General features: G+C 49.2%; 1 protein-coding gene across 2 annotated transcripts in view; it reads left to right on the top strand.

The window, feature by feature from the left end:
• Positions 1-13,206: 13,206 nt before the first annotated feature.
• Positions 13,207-25,017, top strand: part of PLEKHD1 (pleckstrin homology and coiled-coil domain containing D1) — a 47,464-nt gene continuing 35,653 nt past the window's right edge. Inside the window, exon 1 of one of the 2 annotated variants that reach the window (XM_063644384.1) lies at positions 13,207-13,735. In XM_063644384.1, the coding sequence (XP_063500454.1) occupies positions 13,587-13,735 (149 nt within the window). In that variant the 5' untranslated portion in view covers positions 13,207-13,586. The remainder of the gene's footprint in view (positions 13,736-25,017) is intronic. The other variant, XM_055289009.2, reaches the window with a different exon arrangement.

The raw sequence follows: 25,017 nt of genomic DNA, 5'->3' as shown, positions 1-25,017 counted from the left end.
GTGACAGAGCAAGACTCTGCCTCAAAAAAAAAAAAAAAAATCAGCTGGATGTAGTGACATGCACCTGTGGTCCCAGCTACTTGGGAAGCTGAGGTGGGAGGATTGCTTGACCCCAGGAGGTCGAGGCTGCAGTGAATTGTGATCATGCCACTGCACTCCAACCTGGGCAACAGAGCAAGACTCTGTCTCAAAAAAAAGTCACTAAAAAAAAAAAAAGAATTCTGTTCTAAAGAGAGTCTAAAGAGATGAAATAATCAAATCCAGTGATTAACCTGGATTGGAGGTTCCTTTTTGATTGAACCAGATCAGAAATTTGAAAGTTCAAAAAACATGTTGGGGATGACAGCTGCACAATTCTGTGAACCTACCAAAAGCTATTGAATTGTACACTTAAAAAATGGGAACTCAACATTAAGGGCACATTCCTCCACAAAACTGCCCTCCAGACACCAGCAGCAAGTTCAGGGATTCCCAGGCCATCCTTACTTCTGACTAGCTGGCTGCAAATTTGGAGTTTCCCACAGCCACTCTCTGGTCAGTAATTTGCTAGGACAACTCACAGAACTCAAGAAAAAACTATGTTTTGATTGCAGTTCTATTATAGCAAAAAGGACAGACCAGAAACAGAAGAAGTGCCTGGGGCAAAGTCTGAGAGAGTTCCAAATGTGAAGCTTCCCTCATTCTCAGGGACACATTGCCCTCCCAGCATTGAAGCATGACAATACTCTGACCAGGGACATTCTCCTGAGCTTTGGTGTCCAGAGTTTTTATTGAGGCCTCGTTATTTAGGCGTGATTGAATCATTGGCTATGTGGTTGAACTCAATCTCTAGCCCTCTTTTCCTTCCTGGAGGTTGGACTGGAATCACATGACTCAAAGCCCCAACTCTAACCACATGGTTGGCTTTTCCAGGTGGCCAGCTCCCAGCCTGAGTCATCTTGCAAACATAAACTATCCAGGGGTCTTCCATGAGTCACTGTGTTAGCAGAAACGATCAAGTGGGATCCCAGGGGTCCACCATGAATAATGAATACTTCTGTTACTCAGGAAATTCCACAGGATTAGCGGTCACTTCCCAGAAACCAAAGACAAAGGCCGCCTAATTCTTTACGACACAGATGGTCACAGCTGGACATTTAAAGGTGAAACCTGGCCAGGAGTGGTGGCTCATGCCTGTAATCCCAGTACTTTGGGAGGCTGAGGTGGGTGGATCACTTGAGGCCAGGAGTTCAAGACCAGCTTGGCCAACATGGCAAAACTCTCTCTCTGCTAAAAATACAAAAATTAGCCAGGCGTGGTGGTGCATGCCTGTAATCCCAGCTATTCGGGTGGCTGAGGCATAAGAATTGCTTGATCCTGGGAGGCAGAGGTTGCAGTGAGCTGAGATCGCACCAGTGCACTCTAGCCTGGGCGACAGAAGAAGACTCTGTCTGAAAAAAAAAAAAAAGTGAAACCTGAACTAAGACTTGAAAGAAGTGAGTACCTGAGCCAAGCAGATACCTGGGAGGAGAATATCCCAGGCACAGCGAATAGCCAGAGCGCAGGTCCTAACATTAGAGCTTACTTGGCTTGTTCAAGAAGAAGCAAAAAGACAAGTGCAGCTATAATGGAGTGAGGAAAGAATAGTTGAAAAGGAAGGGCTGGGCGCAGTGGCTCACACCTGTAATCCCAGCACTTTGGGCGGCTGAGGTGGGTGGATCACGAGGTCAGGAGATCGAGACCATCCTGGCTAACACGGTGAAACCCCGTCTCTACTAAAAATACAAAAAATCAGCTGGGCGTGGTGGCAGGCACCTGTAGTCCCAGCTACTTGGGAGGCTGAGGCAGGGGAATGGCGTGAACCTGGGAGGCGGAGCTTGCAGTGAGCCGAGATTGTGCCACAGCCTGGGCAACAGAGCAAGACTCTGTCTCAAAAAAAAAAAAAAAAAAAAAAAAAACACGTGGAGGGCCTAATTAAACTGACAAAGTCTCAATGTAAGCACTGACACAGAGATAGTGGAATGAAAGAGCCCAGCAGTAAGAAGCAGAATATTTAGGAATCTAAAATATGGCTAAAGATGACTTAAGGAAAAAAAAAAAAGCCACAGCATAGAAAAACACATTGGTATATGTTGGGAAATTTTAAGAAAAGCAATCAGATTAAATGCTAGGTTTATACCATATATGCAGTAAATGGTAGCTGGACAAAATAGTGAAATGTTAAAAAAATGGAGAAAATGGAAGCCAGCGTAAAGTGATACTACAGTTCTAAAGAGCATATCAAGAGTTTGAATATATTTATGCTTTTTATCCCAGGCCTTCCACCTTTGGAATTTATTATAAGCAATTACAAAAATATGTATTTGCCTAGAAATGTTTATGGGAAATGTATTTTTAATAGCATAAAATTGGAATTAGGCTAACTCTACAATAATATATCTCATTGAGATTATGCCAGCAGAGGAAAATATATGATGTAATCTTATGTGACTGAAAGCTGGAACAAAATTTTGTTTATAGTTAGAAATATTTACCTGTGTTAATATAGTCTAGTAAAAATACATAAATTGAGTGACAAGGACTTTCAGTTGTGAGTAACTTATTTTCTTGTTACTAAATGGCACGTATTTGTGATTATGCCGCTTTGTAATTTTTTTCTTTTTTTTTTAGAGACAGGGTCCCCCAGGCTGGGGTGCAGTGGTAGGATCACAGCTCACTGTAACCTTGAACTCCTGGGCTCAAGCAACCCTCCCTTGCCTCAGCCTCAGCCTGTAGTTAGAACTACAGGCACACACCACCACACTCAGCTAATTTTTTAATTTTATTTTTCGTATGCAGAGATGAGGTCTCACTATGTTGCCTGGGCTAGTCTCGAACCCCTTGGCTCAAGAAGTTCTGCTCTGGCCTCCAAAAGTGTTGGGATTACAGGCATGAGCCATGCTGCCACGTCCCATATTTTTTATTAATAAAATCTTTCCATATCTCAGAGAAGGAAATCTTTCTACTTAAGCCGTCATTAAACTGAGTTCATCCCACTCTACTGAAACTTAAGATTCCTGTTTCCAACTCAAAAGGTCTTTTCTAGGTTGTCATTCTCCTCTAACTTTCTGGCCCCTGGACATTGTTAATTACCCTCTTTGAGAGCAAAGCAGTCACTCCTCAGGGAAAGCAGAATGTCCCATGCAGGAAAGCCTCCTCCTAACATGGTTCTATCCCCCAGCACCAAAATGTCACTTCACTTCCTATCATCCAGGGCTGTTTCTTATACCAACATATTACTCATAAATTAGAGAAATACAACTCCTCCAGGAGGAAATAAGAGACTTGGTTTAAGGGTTCAGACCCTGCCCCTTAGTCATTAAGAGCAATCACTGCATAGCCAGAAATGTAGTCAATCTGGTGAAAGGGGAAGATAAGGCCCCATGTGGTGGCTCATGCCTGTAATCCCAGCATTTTGGGAGGCTGAGGCAAGAAGACCACTTGAGGCTAGGAGGTGGAGACCTGCCTGGGCAACATAGTGAGACCCTGTCTCTATAAATGAATAAATAAATAAATAAAGCCAGGCATGGTGGCACATGCCTATAGTCCCAGCTACTCAGGAGGCTGAGTTGGGAAGATAGCTTCAGCCCATGAGGCAGAGTTTGCAGTGAGCTGAGACTGTGCCATTGCACTCCAGCCTGGGTGACAGAGCCAGACCCTGTCTCAAAAAAAGGTGGGGATTGGGGGGAGATGGAGTTTCAGGTGAGGGTCAGTAGAGCTGCTTATTATCAGCCCTCAAATCTCAACTATCTGTGAACAGGAGGCACCTCAGAAGCTCCTTGGAATTTTACAACTAATAAATCATTTCTGAACAGGAGTTACATCTTCAACCATGGTGGAACGATGTCTATCCAGTGAGCCAAATTCCTGTAGTTCTCCAATACCTCATCTTGATACACAGCCTTCTGTGCTGGTTTCGATCAACCCCACTCCTTAGAGAAAGAAAGGCCACATTCTTGAATGTCAATAGGCCAAGAAATAAACACAGTTATTCACGAAGAGGTCAGGCATTCACATGTTTTGGGAGGACTTGTGGAGTTAGTTAAGACAAGGGAGATAGTTCATGGATAGGACCATGGTTTTATCCAGTTTTCAGAGCCCTGAGTTAAACAATAACAGACTGGTTAAATTATGGAAAAGCAATACAATGGAATACTATGTGATCAAAAATGTAATTACAAATATGTTCATGATTAATTTCAGGTGTGAAAAGCAGTTTACCAGACTGCATGTGGCAGATACTCCTTTCGAAAATTGTAATATGAGGATAGTGAAAAAGACGGGCAGAGATAAATGAATACCACTAGTTCAGAAAATTATACCCTCAAATTTCAACTGTAATTATCTCTGGATTGTGGGATTGTGAATAATGTTTGATTTATTCTTTTTATTATAAGTGCTTTCACATTTGTCAACAATCACCATATATTTCCTTCTCTTTCTTTCTCTCTCTTTTCCTTCCTTCCTTTCTTTCCTTCGTTCTTTCTTTCCTTCTTTCTTTCCCTTTCTTTCTGTCTGTCTGTCTGTCTGTCTGTCTTTCTTTCTTTTCTTTCTTTCTTTTCTTTCTGGGTCTTGCTTTGTCACCCATGCTGGAGGGGCAGTGGTGCAATCATAAGCCCATAGCTCACTGCAGCCTCAAACTCCGGAGCTCAAGCGATCCTCCCACCTCATCCTCCTGAGTAGCTAGGACTACAGTTGCATGCCACCATGCCTGGCTAAGTTTTTAATTTTTTGTAGAAATGGAGTCTCACTATGTTGCCCAGGTTGGTCTCAAACTCCTGACCTCAAGCCATCCTCCTGCCTCGGCTTCCCAAAGTGCTGGGATTACAGGCATGAGCCATTGTGTCCCACCCGACAATCACCATTTTTTTCTATAGAATTAGGGTTTTTTTTGTTTTTTTTTTTTTTTTTTTGAGACGGAGTCTCGCTCTGTCGCCCAGGCTGGAGTGCAGTGGCGCAATCTCGGCTCACTGCAAGCTCCGCCTCCCGGGTTCACGCCATTCTCCTGCCTCAGCCTCTCCGAGTAGCTGGGACTACAGGCGCCCGCCACCACGCCCGGCTAATTTTTTTTGTATTTTTAGTAGAGACGGGGTTTCACTGTGGTCTCGATCTCCTGACCTCGTGATCCGCCCGCCTCGGCCTCCCAAAGTGCTGGGATTACAAGCGTGAGCCACCGCGCCCGGCCTTTTTTTTTTAAGTCATTTGTTAAATGGAATTTTTCAACTTCGGAAGAGAAATTTTATTTTACATTCAAAATGTGCATATTTGCATTCAAAACACATAGAAGTGAAATGGCCATTTCATCATTTTCCAAATTTCTCTTTGGCAGATCAAGGATTCTGAGGAAGTAGAGATGGTATGGAAGAAAGATACCCTGAGAGAAGGCTGGCTTTGCACCAGCTCGGTCCTCTTCCTTCCTTTCTTGCATAAGCAAACACTCACACATGTACACACACACACAGAGAGAGAGAGAGGAGGATGTTAGAGGGAAACTAGAGGCACTCACCTTCCCAGGATCAGAGAACACAGAAAAGATCATTATTTTTGGCAGCTACTCTCTGTTCTTGAACTCACAACACTGTCCTGACTATGAATAATGTCAGGTTGGGTACATTTACAACTGTCTTCTTGAACTATAGGCTCACAAGCTTAAAATTCAACCATTCTTGCTTAAGTTGTTTCTCTCTCTTTTTTTTTTTTTTTTTTTTTTTTTAGGAGACAGGGTCTCTCTCGCTCTATTGCCCAGGCAGGAGTGAAGTGGCAAGATCATAGCTCACTGCAGCCTCGAACTCTTGGGCTCCGGTGATCCTCCTGCCTGAGACTTCTGAGTAGCTGGGAGCACAGGTGCACGCCAGCATGCCTGGATAATTTTTTAATTTTTTTGTGTAGACAGGGGTCTCACTCTGTTGCCTAGGCAACATAGAATTATTGGCCTCAAGCAATCCTCCCACCTCACCCTCCCAAAGCGCTGAGATGACTGGTGTGAACCACTACTCCCAGCCTTAAGTTGTCTCTTTTTTTTTTTTTTTTTTTTTGAGACGGAGTCTCGCTCTGTTGCCCAGGCTGGAGCACAGTGGCATGATCTCGGCTCACTGCAACCTCTGCCTCCCAGGTTCAAGTATCCTCCTGCCTCAACCCCCGCTAGTAGCTGGGATTACAGGCACCCACCTCCACACCTGGCTAATTTTTGTATTTTTAGTAGAGACGGGGTTTCATCATGTTGGCCAGGCTGATCTCGAACTCCTGACCTCAGGTGATCCACCCGCCTAGGCCTCCCAAAGTGCTGGGATTATAGGTGTGAGCCACTGCACCCTGCCAAGTTGTCTCTTAATATCAGTAATCAGTAACTAAGGTCTGAGGTTTGCTTTAATTACAGTTTTTCATTTGATCCTCAACACCAAGCTGCAAGCCCAGTATTAACATTCTTTTTTTTATGAACAAAGAAAACTAAGACAAGCGTTAAGAAACTAGTAAATGGCCAGGCACGGTGGCTCACGCCTGTAATCTCAGCACTTTGGGAGGCCAAGGCGGGCAGATCACTAGAGGTCAGGAGTTCAAGACCAACCTGGGCAACATGGTGAAACCCCATCTCTACTAAAACTACAAAAATTAGCCAGGCGTAGTGGTGCACGCCTGCAGTCCTAGCTACTCAGGAGACTGAGGCATGAGAATTGCTTGAACCCGGGAGGCAGAAGTTGTGGTGAGCTGAGATTGTGCCACTGCACTCCAGCCTGGGTGACAGAGCAAGTCTCTGTCTCAAAAAAGAAAAAAAAAAAGAAACTAGTAAATGGCTGAGTTGGTATTTGAATCCACGTCTGTCTGACTTTAAAGTGTGTGCAATTCCACCACATGACTGTGTCTACAGGGGAAATGCTGCCTCTGCCCTCTCCTGAAGAATGTATAAAGAAAGAGGCAACGTGGTTTACTTCCTGAAAAAAGCATCTTTGAAGAAAGAAAGCATTAACTTCTTGCACATGATCATCCTTATCAGAAGCAGCAGTAATGGCATTATTTTACATTTAGTCCTCCCCAGTAACTCAATGAGCTATGTGCTATAATTCTCTCTCTTTCTTCTTTCTTGTCTTTTTTTTTTTTTTTCTTTGAGACAGAGTCTCACTCTGTCGCCCAGGCTGGAGTGCAGTGGCGCGATCTTGGCTCACTGCAAGCTCCGCGATCTCGGCTCACTGCAAGCTCTGCCTCCCGGGTTCATGCCATTCTCCTGCCTCAGCCTCCCGAGTAGCTGGGACTACAGGCGCCCACCATCATGCCCGGCTAATTTTTTGTATTTTTAGTAGAGACAGGGTTTCACCATTTTAGCCAGGATGGTCTCGATCTCCTGACCTCGTGATCTGCCTGCTTCGGCCTCCCAAAGTGCTGGGATTACAGGCGTGAGCCACCGCACCTGGCCTTTTTTTTTTTTTTTTTTTTTTTTTTTTTTTTTGAGACAGGGTCTTGCTCTGTTGCCCAGGCTGGGAGTGCAGTGGTGCGATCATGGCTCACTGCAGCCTCTACTCTGGGCTCAAGCAATCTTCCCACCTCAGCCTCCCGAATAGCTGGGACCACAGGCACACACCACCACTCCCGACTAATTTTTAAATTTTTATTTTTGTAGAGATGGGATCTCCCTATGTCGCCTAGGCTGATCTCAAACTCCTGAGCTCAAAGGATCCTCCCATCTTGGCCTCCCAAAGAGCTGGGGTTACAGACATGAGCCACCATGCCTGGCTCATCCCCACTTTGAAATGTGGAAACCAAGGCACATCTCTGAAGCTGGAGCTCAGGCATTCTGGCTCCTGAGTCCACACTCTTAACTACACTATAGAGGTCACAAGGTCTGAGAGAAACTGGATCAAACCAAGAGAGAGTAGCTCTGGAGTCTAGACCTGGCTCAAGGACAAACTGTACTACCTTGAATGGGGACGATTTTCTCATTCAGGACTGGGCATCGCAGGGACTGGCCAGCATCCAGGACCTCGGAGTCCCAGTCATTCAGAATCACGCTGCCTCAGGATGTGTCGAGTCCGGGGCTCCCCACACTTTCCCATGCCAAAGGTGCCTAACAGCAAAAGAGAATGAACCGCCACGCATGGTAGTCTAGTATTTGGCTGAGGGATGTCAACCCATACACAGAAAGCTCCTTGACATCTCACTTTTGCCGACTTTGTCTTCTCCTTCATAATCCACATTGATTTTACCATAGATATAATGTTTAAAATTAATTACCAGATAAACTCTTAGGCTTCCAAACCTTCTGGTAGAACGGCTGCTTCACGGAAATGGTGAGAAAATGTTTCACACACTTTTACACAGTCACACACGAGTGTGTATCCACTTCTAAATGGTCCCAGCCACACATTCAACCACCCGCGCTGAGTCAGAACAAAACACCACACCGTCACAACAATCACCACACACAGCAATGGTCACTTGCCCACTCGGTCACTCACCCACAACCAGAGAGAGAATCACACACAGGCGGCACACCCAACACCACAGCCCTTCAAGCAGCAACCCAGGGAATCAAACACCCACCTGCCTACGCATGCATGTATGTCTGTTTTTAATTCTTCTAAGCTACAGCTGCATCCTCCAGTATACTGTTTATAATGTAAGAAGTAAGCAACCTTGAGTCTTTGTCCTTGTGTCCGGAATGCTGTTCCCACTCCTTCAACTCTGGATGCAATGTCTCCTGCCATTGGGCTTACCGGGACCACATGAGTTAAAACTGTAATCTGTCCCCGACCCCATGTTCCATATGCTGCTCTATTTCTTTTTCTGTAACGTTAATCACCATGTAATGTGCTTTATAAAGCAGCCATGCACCACAGAGCAATGTCTCAGTCAATGATGGACCACATTTATAACGATGGTCCTCTAAGATTATAATAGTGTATATTTACTCCACCTTTTTCTATGGTTAGACACACAAATACTTACCATTGCATTGCAACTGGCTACAGTGTTCAGTACAGTAACGTGCTGCACAGGTTTGTAGCCTAGGAGCAATAGGCTGTACCATACAGCCTAGGTGTGCGGTAGGCTATGCCATCTAGGTTTGTGTAAGTGCACTCTATGGCAGGGGTCCCCAACCCCGGGCCACAGACCAGTGCTGGTCCTTGGCCTGTTAGGAACCGGGCCACACAGCAGGAGATGAGTGGCAGGGAGGAAGAATTACCACCTGAGTTCTGCCTCCAGTCAGATCAGTGGCAGCATTAGATTCTCTTAGGAGCATAAACCCTACTGTGAACTGCACACACAGGGATCTAGGTTGCGTGCTCCTTATGAGAATCTAATGCCTGATGATCTGTCACTGTCTCCCATCATCCCCAGATGGGACCATTTAGTTGCAGGAAAACAAGCTCAGGGCTCCCACTGATTCTACATTATGGTGAGTTGTATAATTATTTCATTATATATTACAATGTAATAATAATCGCAATAAAGTACACAATAAATGTAATGCACTTAAATCATCCTGAAACCATCTCCCCCCCTGAATTCCTGTGCGTGAAAAAATTGTCTTCCACGAAACTGGTTCCTGGTGCCAAAAAAGTTGGGGACCACTGCTCTACGGTGTCCAAACAAGGACAAAATTGCCTAAGGACATGTTTCTCAGAGCGTATCCCTACCCCACCCTCCCACCAGCCCTCCCTCCTCCCACCCCAGCTGCAGCCATGATCCCTGGCAGGACCAGCTGCTGACCCTGCGTGTGTGAAGCTCCACCTCTGCCTCACACTTGGTGACGGCTGCTTGGGAGTTAGCACTATCAGAAAGGGCATGGAACTGAGTGTACAGGTGGGAAATTAACTGGGTCCAGGTTACTAACTCAGTACTGACCAACCACAGCAAGGTGCTGTATGACTAATTTAGGAATCAGAAAACCCAGATCCTATTACTGGGTCAGCCACTGATTTTTGTTACGATGTTAGCCATTGCCCAATTTTGTAATTTTTGTATAGGAATGTGAGTAAAAGTTTGTGTCCCACTCTGGTTGCACAAGAACTGAAGAATCCTGACAAATTCAGGAGCCATCAGAGGAGGGAGCCCAGTGGAGAAGGGGATCAAGAGGGAGACTGGGGCCTTCGAGGAAGCTAGAAGGACCTGGATTGCTTGCTTATGTCTGGAATGCTCTTGAGGGCAGAATGTGATAACCATCTTCAGATACTTCAACTACTGTCTCACCAAAGCTTCCACCCCTGACCTCTTGTTTCCTTCCAGCCCTCCAGCCCCCATCTGAATTGGGTATTCGCTGGGCTAGGGGCAGAGGGTGGGAACAGCAGTAGAACCTATATTGTATTTTCTTCTGTCCCTGCCTTCGCCCTGCTCAGTACTTCACAAACTGAGAGGAGCAAGGACTCCTCTTAGGAGCCTGCCAGGCACCCTCCCCACCCACTCAGCATGGAAATAAAAGTCTGAGTTCCCTCAAGGGAAATTCCAGGCACTTAGCTAGCCCTGAGAAGTGGGTGAGCAACGTCATAAGCAAGAAGGCAAAAGTAGCCTAAAACAATAACCAAGGAAGTTAGAGTCTCAGAAAGTTTGGTTCCCTTTAGAAATTAAAGATATCTTACCATATTTTCCTGAGTTGCTTTCCAGAAACCCAGACCCCCACCAAATGATCTGCTGGCACATAGACCTCCGATAGGAGGAAATGAGGACTGAATTCTGACTACCCGTTCATGACCATGGGCCAGAGCTAACATTCTTTTCTGCTAACTCCAAATTTTTAGACAAAGTTTTGCCTCCTTTATCAAATGCAAATCAGAAAATCTTTGTGAATTCACCTGTGACCTGTGCCCCACCTGCCTTGAGATGTCCGCCTTTTTAGGTCAAACCAACGTATAGCCTCCATGTATTAATTTATGGTTTATGACTTTGCTTGTAACCTCTGCCTTTAGAAAGTCTTGCCTGTAAGGCGTCTGGGAGATCTGGTCTGAAGTATGAGCTGCCAGATTCTCCTTCCTTGGCACCCTGCAATAAATACCTCACTTTCTCTGACTGCAATCCCCATGGCCATGTTTGGCTTTGCTCCGCTGGGTGTGCGGACGCAAATTCAGTTTAGTAACAAAGCCAGAAAAGCATATGCTATTGAACTTGGAAAAAAAATTCCAAGAAAGTATGATGCAGAGAGTTAGATGTCCTGGCCACCCCGTTCTTTTTTTAAAAAGAGATAGGAGATCTCATTCTGTCATCCAGGCTGGAGTGTGGTGGTGTAATCACAGCTCAATGCGACCTCGAGTTCCTGGGCTCAGTTGATCCTCCCACCTCAGCCTCCCAAAGCTCTGGGATTATAGGTGTGAGCCACTGTTCCTGGTTAGCTCCCTTTTGATATATGAAGACAAGAGTGTTTTAAAGTAACTTGCCCAAAGTCTTCTCATTGAGTAAAGATGGAGCTAACGCTGGTGACCAGCCTCTGGCACCTAGTCCAATGAATTGCTAATCCTGTTCTAGATGAGGGGCCAGCACCTTGGCTTTCCCTTAGATGTTCTGGGAGAATGTGAGATCATAGCAATAAATGGCTATGGGCTTATTGGCCAGACTCAACATATCTGCCTCATACCGTTCCCAAAATATACTTGCTCTTAGAAGCCAAATTAATGTATGTTCTAATTCATGCATCACCCACAAGAGGGAGCACTGAATACCTTCAGTGTGTCTGCTGAGTGTGCTGCCCACAGCGATGCCGGTGGGTACCAAGAGCTAATGTTGGTGCTGTGGAGTAGCTGGCAGGCTGACAGGGCGGAGTGGTTTTCCAGCCACTCCCAAAAATGCTTCTGCTTTGGCAACATTGGGTGTGAGTGATTACTGGGCAGTGAGAGGGTGGGGTGGGGTAGAAGCCTAGCGAGAGGCCGGCCCTGATGATGAGAACAGAGCCCATCTAGTCTAGTGCCAGGGAGCTCAACTGGAGAGAGACGTCTAGTGGGCGTCACACATCCAAATGCCTGCAGAGAGGGGCCAGGCAGGTCAGTCAATAGGGGATGATGGGGCCTGTGGGGATGCGCCTTTAGGCATTACATTCAAAACCTTAAGTCTACTGTGCAGAAGTGATAAGAATGATACAAGTGGTTGTTGTTGGGGGGCTGACTGACTATAAAGGGGCATGAAGAAACTTTCTGCAGGTGATGGAAATGTTCTGTCTGTTGCTTTGGGTGGGGTTACATCTTATATACCTTCATCAAAGAAATAACTTAGATCTGTGCATTTTACCATGAAGTATACCTCAATTTTAAAACTTGGGGCAAATTCATAAAGCAATGTGGATCTGGCTCTCGGGCTAGCCATTTGCAAACTTCTGTTGCAATCCGACTTCCAGAGGCGGCCTTGGCTCCTCCTCCTGGAAAAGCGCGACTGCGGTGTGGTCTGGCGGGCGGCCGCTCACTGCGCGGTCTCCACGCCTGGCAGGTGGCGCGGGGCAGGCAGCTGTGCCAGCCTAGCATTTCCACCTGCCGGGAGGAGGCGGTCCCCTGGGGCCCGGCCGGTGTCTCCCTGGCCTGAAAATGAGCCGGTCACCCCAAACGCCAACTCCGAAAGGAGCGGAAGGGGATGAAACAGCTGGTCCCAGGGAGAGCGGGCCAGGCGCGCAGATAAATCACGGACACACTCTGCACGGATAGCTCCAGACTGGCGTTGAGTGCCAAATGCCGACACAGACACGGTCAAGTTCCAGGAAGAGAAATCCGATCCGATGCGGGCGAGGCGGCGGCAGAGCACAGCGAAACCCGCCTGAGGGGGAAGGGTTGCGGGGCACCCAACCTTGATGGAGCCCCTCCCCGTGCGGGCACTTTGGGCACCTCCTGAAGTCCTACCTGGCCACCCGCCTGCCCGGGGCATCAGGCATCGCCACTTCACTGGGGAGAAAGCCAGACCGCCGCAGTTCACGGAGCGATAAGGACTGCGGTGGAATTCCAGGCCGGAGTGTGTGACCCCACGCCCTCGCTCGGTCCTCTCCTCCAACCCGAGGCGAGCAGGTGTCCGCAGGAATGCCTCCAACCCCATCGCAAAGCGGACGTGGCCCCCGTCTCGATGTCGGCGCTGCTCGCCGACAGGGACCCCGGGGTAGTATTGGGCGCGTGGGGCGGGGGCGGGGACGGGGACGCGCTGCGGCCGAGTCCCCCGGCCCTGCGACCCGCAGGGACCTTCCGGAAGCACTGAGCCCGGCCCTCCAGCCGGCGCCCGCCCTGATTGGCGCCCGAAGCCGGCCTCCCGCCGGCTCACCTGCCACTCCCAGCCAATCGGGGCCACCAGAATTGGGGCTGTCGCCGGTAGGGAGGGGAGGGCGGGGACGGGGGGGAGAGGAGACGCTGCGGGCCCGAGGCTGAGCCGCCCTCCCCGCCGAGTTCCCGCCCGGCCTTCTGCAATCCCAAGCCCAAGCCGCCGGCTACGCGCCCCGCGTCCCCTTGGCGCCGCGTCCAGGGCCCAGCGCGGTTTGATGCTGCAGCTCTGGGCCGGGCCGCTCAGCTTCTCTGCTAGCTGGGACGCTCTCCGACGGCTCCGCCCTCGCCCCTCGCCCCGCGTCCCTGCTGACCCCGGGGAGGTGGGGTCCGGGCCGGGCACAGCCCCGCTGAGGCAGGATGTTCACGTCCAAGTCCAACTCGGTGTCGCCCTCGCCGTCCCTGGAGCAGGCTGACTCGGACGCGCTGGACATCAGCACCAAAGTGCAGCTCTACGGCGTGTTGTGGAAGCGGCCTTTCGGGAGGCCGTCGGCCAAGTGGTCCCGGCGGTGAGTGCGCCCCCGCGCCCCACGGAGACCGCCGGGGAGAGAGCCTGGGCCTCGTTACCCCTCCCGCCCCCTCCAGTCGCCGTCGTGCCTCTGCTTTCCTGTGTGACCTTGGCGTCACCCCGTTTCACTCTACACTGGCTCCCGCCGGAAAATGTGGACCTTAGTCTGGGCCAGGAGAATGGGGATGGGGCCCCTGCCCTGGGGCGGTGGCGAATTCTCTATGGAATGAACATGACCCTCGACTGGGAATGTTGGGTGTGGGCAGAAGAGACCGTGGTCGGGGTGGGATCCCAGCTGGGTCAGGTCAGGCCAGACTGAGGCAAGGGAGAAACTCCATCTCTAGCCAAAGATGCCCCCCACCCCGGGATCCCCACTGTCAATTCCACCGTCTTCACAACCCCTCACCCAGACCGCGAGGACCGGGCCTGAGTGTCTCCCTCCCGCCAACCACCCACCCTTCTGAAAGGCTCAGGCCAAGGAGGGAGGAAGGGCCGGGAAGGGTGCTTGTCCATGGGGAAGTGACCTTGGCAACCCCTCCAACAGTCCTTTGAAATAATTTTTTTTAAAGTGAGCACAGGGAAGAGAGATTCCAGTGCTTCAGGCAGAGGAGCTGGAAAGGAGGGAGGCAGCTGGCGTGAGGGAGGGGATAGATTGGTTCTGCCAAGGATTGATCCTTTGAAAGAAGTGGTGGAGAGAGACAGGATAGTCCCAGCCATCCTTCAGCCCCAGCTGCCTGGTCCCCAACTCAGACGCGACTCCGCGAACATCGGTAGCCACTCTCCACTTACAAATGAGCCTGGGAGGTATTGAGGGAAGAGGGAGTTCACAGCCCTGGACTTGCGGGAAGCTCCCAACTGACTGCAGGTGCTGTGGGCCATTTTCTGGACAGTTTCCACTCTCCAGTCAATTTGAGTTCTGTGATTTGCTACTGGTATGGCCCGGAGAATGCAGACCCTGTCCAGCCCTTCCCTGGATGTGTGACCCTTTCAGGAAACCAGGGGTATCCAGATGCCCCTTCCGCATCCCACGCTATGAGTCTACCCCTGAGCAGGGGGGGCCTCCAATGTTCCCAGGACCACAGATCATATGGATGTGGTAGTGGTGGGTGCTGATGTTCTGTTCTGATGAATAATTTCATGTTTCTATAAGACCGCAGAACAAATGGAGCCATGGACAGTAGCTCACATTTTACATCTCTGGTTTCATATTGTTTTGTTACTTCTGACAGGTTTCTCTCTGGGATTTAATGGGATACAGGCTTCTTGAGTTCTTCCAAAGTTGAGCTTATCTCTGACCCCCTAAATGAAGGCTTGGAGCAACATGGAGAGTATTTGGGGAGCTTCCAGCATTGTGCTATGTGAGCTACAGCCCCCAGGGCCAGGAGAGCTGGGGTGGAAAGGCTGTGTGTAGATTCAAGCACAATTAGCAGAATATCTCCCCCCATCGCCCATCTTTCTTCTGCCTCGGCAGCTCCAGATAGTTAATCTTTCTTTTCTATTGGGTCTGGCTGCTGTTCTGGGTCCTGTCAACCAAGACTTCTCTTGCCAGACATTTTCAGCTGACTGCATCCCTAGAAAATGCTAGGTGCCTGTGACCCCCAGGGTATGTCCCCTGGTCCTCCCCTTCACCACTGCAGGTACATTGGGAACCTGGTCTCTGCACCCACAGTTGATTCCAGGGCTAGGAAGTGTCAGGAGTACAGGGCATAGGCCCCCAGCTAAAAGCACAGTGGTGGTGCCAAGGAGGCTTGGAGAGGTTTAGCGTCCCCCACCCAGAGACTCCATCTTCTACTCCGTCCTCTACTGTGGTCCGCAAAGCCACCCAAAACCATCCAATTAGAGTCTGAACAGTATGTATGCTCTGCTGATACAGCTAAAAGTCAAGTCCTTCAGCCTCCTTCCAAAGAGATTGTTACCTGGGTTCCCTTCCTTTGTAGGAATTCTGGAGCTGCCACTGTGCAAAGACTACCTGGAGCTCAAGAAAGAACTAACAACGCACCTACCCACTCTAGGCCTCTATGTTCTCAGCTCTGGGAATACACAACACACACACACACACACACACACACAATTTAGTCTTGGGTCACTGACAGAGCCAGAGAGGGCCTGGGTGTGGGGGAGAATGTTGCTCAGCTCAGCCCCCTCTCACTTCCCATCAGGGCCCCCTGGGCCCCAGCTTCCCATTTGTAAAGCAGAGTCTGTGGGCTCAGCTAATTAGCAGCCACAGGAAGACTTGGGGACAGAGCAGCTGAGGGCCACCACCGCAGAGCCTTGACATTAGGGCGATCAATGCCCTGGCTGGAGCAGCTAAGGGGAGGGGGCCTGGAAAGACAGCACTGCATTAATAAAGAATAGGCTGGATAGAACTGGCTGTGGCCAGCTGGGTTCTATAAAACCTTTTCCGCTCAGGGTCTGTCTTAGGACCTTTGCCTCCAGCTTCCACTGCCCAAGCAGCCCTGCCTGCCTGGGGTGGGAAGCTGCCCTTGAGCTGAAGTGTCAACTTATTTCCTGGGGGCAACAAAAGGGGAAGGGAATCAAAAGCATTAATTAGCAGAGATCAGATAATCTGGGAGCGATGTCTAGAAGGGAAGGCTGTTGACTGTGTCCTCGCCTGGGTCTGTGAGTGGAGATGGAAGTGCCAAGACCCGGCAAAGACCTGGGCAGTGCCAAGACAAAGAGGAAGGGGATAGGAGGTCTCAGCCTCAGCCAGTGTTATGCTGTGAGGGCTTGGCCCAGGCTAATTCTTTCTTGAGATTGAATGCTTTTTCCAGCATTCTATTCCACCTCCCAAATCCCTCCTGAACACCTCCCAAGGCCGGAACCCCTGAGGAGGAGGGCCCACCCACTTCCTTCCTGCAATGGGAGCATCTATACTCCTCCTCACCCCTCCTTCTCCCCAGGGGCAAGGTAGCCAGTAGGGCCTGAACCGAGCTCCGCAGTTTACTCTCACAGAGCTTTGGTGGGCGCGTGACTCAGGGAGCTAAGATTCATGGTGTCCACCCGGTGCCAGAGGAGCCATGGAGACAGTGGCCATGTGTCCCAAATCTCAGGCCACAACCTGTACAGTGTGTAAAGATTATCTGTGCAGATGAGGGTCACCATACCAAAAAGGCTTGAGGAGACTTTCTTCCCACAGGGATTTGGAGCCCGGGGTTTTGACTTTGGTGCTCAGCACTGCTTCCCAGAGGTGACACCGATGCCGAGCTTTCCCAGAACAGGGAGGAGAGCCTGTCATGTCAGCTTCACAGCACTAGGCTCAGCTGCACCCTGGTGACACTGGGGTTTGGTCTCACTTTCTGGCACCCCTGGCATTCCACTCAGCTGGCTGTGTGAGGTATCCCACAAGCACAGTTGTAACATTTCTGCTGGGGAGGGTGCCTGCAGGACCCCCTTTAAAAACTAAACTGCTATTCTTCAAACTTCTACCAGAGTGGCAACGTAGGGTGTGGGGAACAGTGACCAGCTGGCAGTTGAGGGGCGGGATCTTCTGCTAATGTGTGTGGGAAGTTGGGGAGGGGACAGAGCAGAGGAGCTCTTTCAGCATTGATGAAGAAGAAGGGCTTGGGGAACAGTGTCTCTGCCTCCAGAAAAAAAAGTGACCAAATTACTTTATTCTGAAGATTTCATAGTGTTTTTCACTCTCTGGCTCCTTGTTCCAGAGCTGTTCTCCCAAGCTCACTGATAGGAAACTGAGGCACAGAGGCAGGGGGAAGGTGCCTTTTCTGAGTCTCCTCAGATTCCTCTACCCATCGCCCTCTTCCCTTTCTGTGCTGGTAGCATCTAGGTTACAATGAATCCTTGGGTTAGGGAGATGGGCACACTCTCTGGATCACCCAGCCATAAATGAAATGATACACATCGGGTCAGGCTTCACTGGGGTCATATGATTATTTACCCAGACCAGGTCTGCCAAAGTTAAGTGAGTTAATTGTGCAAACGAGTGGCATTTCTTTCTCACCCACTCCCTGAGGAGCTGCCCTCAGTGGCTGTTGATGTCCTATTCGAAAATGAGTCTCACCTGTGTATGGGTCAGACCTCCAGCTTGCAGACAGTTCAGCTTCCTTATCCCCAAGACTTAAAAATAACAAAGTAATTGCTTCTGAGAGCAGCTGTGGGTGTGGTAGAAAGTGAATCTAAGGCTGGGTGTGGTGGCTGGTAATTCCAGCACTTTGGGAGGCCAAGGTGGGTGGATCACTTGAGGTCAGGAGTTGGAGACCAGCCTAGCCAACATGGCGAAACCCTGTCTCTACTAAAAATACAAAGATTAGCCAGGCATGGTGGTGGGTGCCTGTAATCCCAGCTACTCGGGAGGCTGAGGCAGGAGAATTGCTTGAACCTAGGAGGTGGAGGTTGCAATGAGCAGAGATTGAGCCACTGCACTCCAGCCTGAGGGACAGAGTGATACTCCATCTCAAAAAAAAAAAAAAAGGAAAAAAAAGAAAGTGAATCTAGGCTTAGAGGCAGGTGCTACAAGTTCCAGCCCCAGCTCTGCCAGTAACCAGCTGCATGATCCAGGCTGTGGCGTTTCACCCCACTGGCCAGCAGTGTCTCATCTATAGAGTGAGAGTGGGATGGGTCAAACTGTGCCACAGATGACCCCAGAGGTGCCTTGAGTCTACTACAAGGGAATGGGGAACAGGTACAGCTCCAAGACTCCCCACCCACTTCAAGCAATATCTCTGCGCTGTTATATATTTTTTTGTTTGTTTGTTTGTTTGAGAGAGAGTCTCCTTCTGTCACCAAGGCTGGAGTGCAGTGTCGCGATCTTGGCTCACTGCAACCTCCGCCTCCCAGGTTCAAGGAATTCTCATACGTCAGCCTCCCAGTTAGCTGGGATCACAGGCACGTACCACCGTGCCCGGCTAATTTTTGTATTTTTGAGTAGAGATGGGGTTTCGCCATGTTGGCTAGGCTGGTCTCAAACTCCTGACCTCAGGGGATCTGCCCACCTCAGCCTCCCAAAGTGCTGGGTTTACAGGCATGAGCCACCTGTTATATGTTTTACACTAGCAGTCCCCAAACTTTTTGGCACCAGGTGCCATGACTGGTTTCATGAAAGACAATTTTTCCAAGGACAGGGGTGGGTGTGAGCGTGGTTTCATCAGGCATTAGATTCTCATAATGACTGTGCAACCTAGATCCCTTGCCATGCACAGTTTACAAAAGGGTTGGTGCTCCTATGAGAATCTAATGCCGCCGCTGATCTGACAAGAGGCGGAGCTCAGGCGGTAATGCCAGCCACGGGGAGAAGCTATAAAAACAGATGAAGCTTCACCTGCTCATCTCCTGCTGGGTGGCCCAGTTCCTAACAGGCCATGGACTGGCCAGGGGTTGAGGACCCCTGTTTTACACATTACTGTTGTTGGAATTGTTCGGCTAAGTTTTTTGAGCCCCGTTGGACTTGATAATCTCTCTGAACTCTAATGTGTCATGACTCACGCATTTCACAGATAGGATTCCTGCTGTTCTGCCATCTTATGCTGGATGCCAGATGAGAAGCATAGGCCAGGATGAGCATTTCCTGAGCACACCAGGCTACCCAGAATGGACACAAGGGACACATACTGGGGCTGTGTCATTTCTACCTTCCCTCTGCCAGTTCTGAAAAGGACAGTTCTGAGGGCAGTCCTTCTCCAGCTCCACCCCCTACATAGCCATACTCAGTATCCAGTAGGCTCGGAGAGGAGGGAGACTGGCTGCTGGGCCTATTCTGGAAGTTTGTGATGGGGAAGAGGGGGAAGCCAGGCTGGATGTTCGCCTTCCTGGGAAATGTAACTCATGTGTAACTCACACATCCACTGGGCTCTTGCTGCCCTCTTGAGAGTGAGATAAATTTGGTCCCAAGATCAAATCCCATATCTAAAGGAAGTCTAAAATCTGTACCACGGTTTCTGTTAATCCCTAAGAGGCTGTAAACTAGTTTCTTTGTTGATGGATTAACTTGCTGACCAATGTACACGGTCCTTGTTGCACAACCAGAGGCGGAACTCAGCTTTTATTCCTCAGTTTCTCCAGCCTTCCACACTGCTGCACAAACACAGAAGCCTCTCATCAAGGTATTTATGAGTCTAGCAGCCTATCCTGAAGGGAAGCTGTGGCAAAGAGGAGGGCAGAGGAGGTATTTAAATTACAGAAGTGCAAACATCTTCAAATTGAGCGTTAGCTCCCTGGTAGGCACCCCACCTCGCTGTCACCAGAGATGGTGACATCATTCTCTCTCTTGACTCTTGGATCCTCCCAGGATCCTCTCTCCTCTGCACTCCCCCATCACTCCTCCTCCCTATTGTCCTACAGGATTTTCCCCAAATTCAAATTTCTTCCACTCTGTTAAGCAAAGCCCTTTCTAGCTCCTACTCCTAAACTCAGTGGCATTTGTGTCTCCAAACATTAGGGAGCTCACCTGAGTGGACAGAGAGTGCATAGGTCTTTGTTTAACAGGACCTGCCCAACATAGAAGATACCTGTGGTTCTAGATAACATTTTCCTTGGCTCCAGCTGGACTTATCATGAGGCAGTGGTGACCGTCAAGCTCTGGTTGAGCCCTTGTTACATTCAGAGCACTGCGGGGGGGGGGATGGGCAGAAGATGGGGACAAAGCTAAAGCTTGAGAAAACCCTTCTTGGGTTCCTTAATTCATGTTGGATGGCACCTGTGCTACTCTGTGACCCAAGCTAGAGCCTGGTCATCGTGTCATCCCAGTCCCTGCTCACCCTGCCCTTGTTTAACATTTCGATGAGCCTTGCTGATTTGTACCTCCCAATAACTTTAATTTTCCCTTCACCTGGTTGTGGACTTCCCCATGGCTAAAACTACAATATGACTTTACAAGTGCCCTGTTTGAAACTTGCTGACAGCTCCCCTTGTCTGCAGGAAGAAGTCCAGCGTCTTCACAAGGACTACTCACTCTGCCCCGCTCCGTCCCTGCTCTCTGACGTTAACTCACTCCTTACTGCACCTCCCCTGGACCACTGCCCACCCTTTGCACTTTCTGCCAATAATACCAGAGATATTTTTATAACTTTGAATACACTATTCTTTGCCTATGCTGTTCCCTCTGTCTGGAATGGATCTCTCCCAATTCCATTTCCTCCCAAATTCCCGAGATACTCCTGTTCATTCTTCAAAGCCCTGCTTAGTTGTCCAGCTCCCTTGGCTGGACCCCTAAACCACTGATTCCTCCCGGTCTTCACTCTTCCTGTATTAATATAAACTTACAATGTTGCAATATATTCGGGCACATTACAATGTTGCAGTGTACTCTCCTGGTGTGTTGTAAAGTTACAGTGTACTGTGGTATGCTACAATGTTGCAGAGTACTTCCCTGCTATGTTACAAGGTTAAAGCCTACCCTGGTGCTTTACAATGTTGGGCATCCTCTTGATGCTTTACAACTATCCTAGCTCCCACACTCCCAGCTATGTGATCTGGGGCACATTATTTAATTTCTCTATGCCCCAGTTTCCTCACCTACCTCGTGTGAGGAGTTGAATGAGTTAGCACAATACTGTTACTAGAACAGTGTTTAGCACCTAACACAAAGGAGGAGCTTGATAAACATTAGGTGTTTTGTTTTTGTCTTTTTGGGGTCTTTTGAGACAGGGTCTGGCTTTGTGGCCCAGGCTGGAGGGTAGTGGCATGATCATGGCTCACTGTAGCGTCAACCTCCTAGTCTCAAGCAATACTCCTACCTCAGCCTCCGAAGTAGCTGGGCACAAGCTACCATACCCGATAATTTTTTAATTTTTGTTGAGACAGTCTCCCTATGTTGCCCAGGCTGGTATGGACTCCTGGGCTCAAATGATCCTTCCGCCTGGGCCCCACAAAGTACTGGGATTACAGGCATGAGCCACCACACCCAGCCAATATTAGCTATTTTTAAAATTATTGGTTTCTACATTCTTTCTCCTGCTTTTGACTATCAGCTCCCTGAGGTCAGCAAATCATCAAGTTCCAGGGCCCAGCATAGTACCTGGGTGTACCAGGCAAATCATTCATGCTCTCTGACCTAAGCTGACCGGCAACTTGCAGTCACTCTGCAGAGAGAGCAGAAATAAGCTCTAGGAAGAGAAACAATTCCAGTCACATGTAATGAGGAGGACCAGGCATCACAGAGCACAGCAGGTGAGAACTTGGGCTTTGTCACCAGAGATAACTGTGTTCTGAGTTTGCCACTTACTAGTTGCTTAATCTCTCTGTGCCTCAGTTTCCTCACTAGTGAAATAGAAAAAACAAGCCCCTTTCCAACTATCCTAGCTCCGCCATTCCGAATTGTGTGATCTGGGGCATATTATTTAACTTCTTTTAGAGTTGTTATGAGAAATTAAAATAAGATAAAGTCAATAAAACACTTAGCATCAGGGCCTTTGCACCTGTAGCTCCTCCACCAGAAACACCTTACCTCTCCTCAAAGATTACCTTCTTAACTAGGCTCTCCCTGGCCACTGTCTTAGCAAGGTGAGTGTCCTGGCACCTTGCGAATGCTCTGTACTCTGGAAATGAAAATGCTATTCTTTATGATGGGAGAGAGAGACAGCCAGAGTTGACACAAGCCCCTTACCTCACCCAACGCTCTGGGCTTCACCCCAACACATGGGGACAGACAAGGGCCACAGCTGAGGGGCAAAGCTTCTCCCAGGACTGATGTTGGGTCAGGAAGAAGGGATGGGCTTCACGCACGGGGCAGGGGGAAGCAGCATATGCAGGGATAAGCCATGTGTTGGGAGGACAGGGAGCTGGCCAGCTGGGCTGGAGCCAAGAGCTCCCTCCAGTAGCAGCCTTGTGAGCACAAATGGAAAAGGAGGTCAGGGGAGAGTGCAGCTTATTATTACTGAATCTGAACACAATCATAATAAATAATAATTTTAATCATAAAAGTAATCATTTATTAAATATTTACCACCATGTTCTAAGTCTTTAGGGGAACATTATCCTGACAGCCCTATGAGATATAGGTATTATTATTATTACCTTCAAGTTGCACAGTGGGGACCTAAGGCCTAAATATATTAGGTAACTTGCCCCGGTCACATTGCCAGTCAGTGGCAGAGCTGTAACATTGGCTACCCCAACCTTGAAACTTACAGCCTTTGGCCCATCTGTTTCCTGGCCAGCCGCTGGATGGAGCAGCTCCTTAGGCAGTGGCTGTGGGAAGTAGGTGTAGGGACTATTGTCCATGGTTTCCAATCCCAGCTCCACCTCTGCCCTAGGAGTGTGGCTTTGCATACACTATTTTGCCTCTAAGCCTCAGTTTCCTCATCTGTGAAATGAGAATAAAATGCTCAACCCTCCACGATTGTGATGTGGATCAAATACATGTGGAACCCTTAGCACAGGAGCCAATGCATTAGAATAGCTGCAGAAAGGGCAGCCATCTCTAGCCCTTGGGCCGTCTCTAGCCAGACCAACTGCACAGGGCCTGGGAAGACGTGGCCCCTGGCTTGCAGTCAGAATGAGAGTGTCAGGGAACAAGAGGACTTTGGAATAAGGGGTGGGAAGAGGAAGTGTTCCTCTGTGCAGGGCACTGGGGTTCTGAGCCCCTGCCTGCTGAGAAGATGCTGAGAAGGGGCAGCTAGAATAGCAGGGCTGTCACTGAGACAGGTTTATAAGCAAGGCCAGACCCTTGGGTCCTAGAAGTGTGCTTACCAGGTGAGCCCTTCGTTGGGCCAAACTCATTCCTGCCTGCCAGGCCATCGTCCTCCTCCTCCAGGTCCGTGCTAGCTCCCCTCCCTTGACCCCCATCTCCACCCAAGCCACTCTGGGGACAGCTGCAGCCAGGCCGGGTGTGGCATGTGTGATGTGTGGGCTCTTCACAATCCCTACTGAACTCTGGCCCTCACAGAGCAAAGACTACCCTGAACATCCACCTTCCTTCCCCTGCCCCTCTCTATGCTGTCTTTCAGAAGCATGAGGAGAAGAAGGGATATGACGTTAGGGAACACTTTCTGTGTGCCAGGCAAGTGCTGAGGACTTTACATGCCTCCATCCACTGGATCCTCTCTTGACCCCTAACGATATGTGGCAATATCCCCTAATGAATCTCCCTGCCTTTACCCTGACAATCTGCCCTCAACACAGCAGGGATGAGCCTTTTGCAATGTAAGCCAGGTCACTCCTGCTCAAAGCCTTCCAGTGGCTGTCTCTCTCACTCAGAGAAAAAGCCAGGCTCTACCAACTAGTGCTGTGACCTTCAGCAAGTCATGCCTCCTCTCTGCTTTATTTCTGAGCATGTAAAATGCAGGGAGCATTTCTCTCTTAGCATCATTGTGAGTGGTGTTAAGTGCATTAATAGCAGTAACTGCTTGGAATGAGGTGTGGTATGTGGAAAGTACTAAATAAATGTTAGCTCGATCATTATTGTCATTACCATAGCCATGGAGCCCTATGCAATCTGGCCCAACTGCTGCAGCCTTGCAGTTCCCTCGAGAGCTAGGCACACTTCCCGCCTCAGGGCCTTTGCACCTGCGGCTCCTCTGCCGGAAACACCTTTCCTCTCCTCAAAGATTACCTTCTTAACTAGGCTGTCCCTGCCCACCCTCTTTAACATGGACCCACGCCCACTCCCAATTTCCCCTAACCTGCTTTATTTTCCTCCATAGCATGTATCAGCATCTGGCACATGACATCTCTATGTCTCATTTATTCACCATCTGACACCCACTACATGCAAGCAGTGTAAGCTCTAAGGAAACAGGGATTTTTGTCTGTCTTGTTCACAACTGTCTCCAACACCTAGAGCAGTGCTTGGCACACAGTGGCAATTCAGTAATTGTTGAATCAATGGAGGAATCTTTATAACAACTCTAAGAGACGTACCTCCATTTTATAGAGGAATAAAGGGAGGCTCAGTAAGGCTGGGAGTTTGCCTGAGGCTGCAGCTTGAAGGATGGGGGTTGGTGGACCCCAGAGGCCCGTGCTCTCCTTGCCATGTGTCTAATGATCTTCTGCCCACCCACTTCCCAGCCTGGCACAGTGCTTTGCCTTAAGTGGGAGGGGCTCCAGAAGTGGCAGGAAGGCATAAAGGTATTTATTTGTTTCAGTCAGCTTGGGCTACTGTAACAAAATGCCATAGACTGGGTGGCTTAAACCCTGGAAGTGTATTTGGCCGCAATTCTGCAGGCTGAGAGTCTGAGATCAAGTTGCCAGCATGGTCAGGTTCTGATGAGGGCACCTGTTCTGGCTTGCAGATGGTCACCTTCTCAGTATGTCCCCACATGGTGGAGGAAGAGGAAAAAGAGGGTGAAAGAGGTTTGATTTATTTATTTTTGCAACAAGGTCTTGATCTGT

This window comes from Symphalangus syndactylus, chromosome 8 (genome assembly GCF_028878055.3).
Source record: "Symphalangus syndactylus isolate Jambi chromosome 8, NHGRI_mSymSyn1-v2.1_pri, whole genome shotgun sequence".
Classification (NCBI taxonomy): Eukaryota; Metazoa; Chordata; class Mammalia; order Primates; family Hylobatidae; genus Symphalangus; species Symphalangus syndactylus.
Note: the sequence above shows the minus strand (reverse complement) of the source record. Positions and strands in the feature narration are given on the sequence as shown.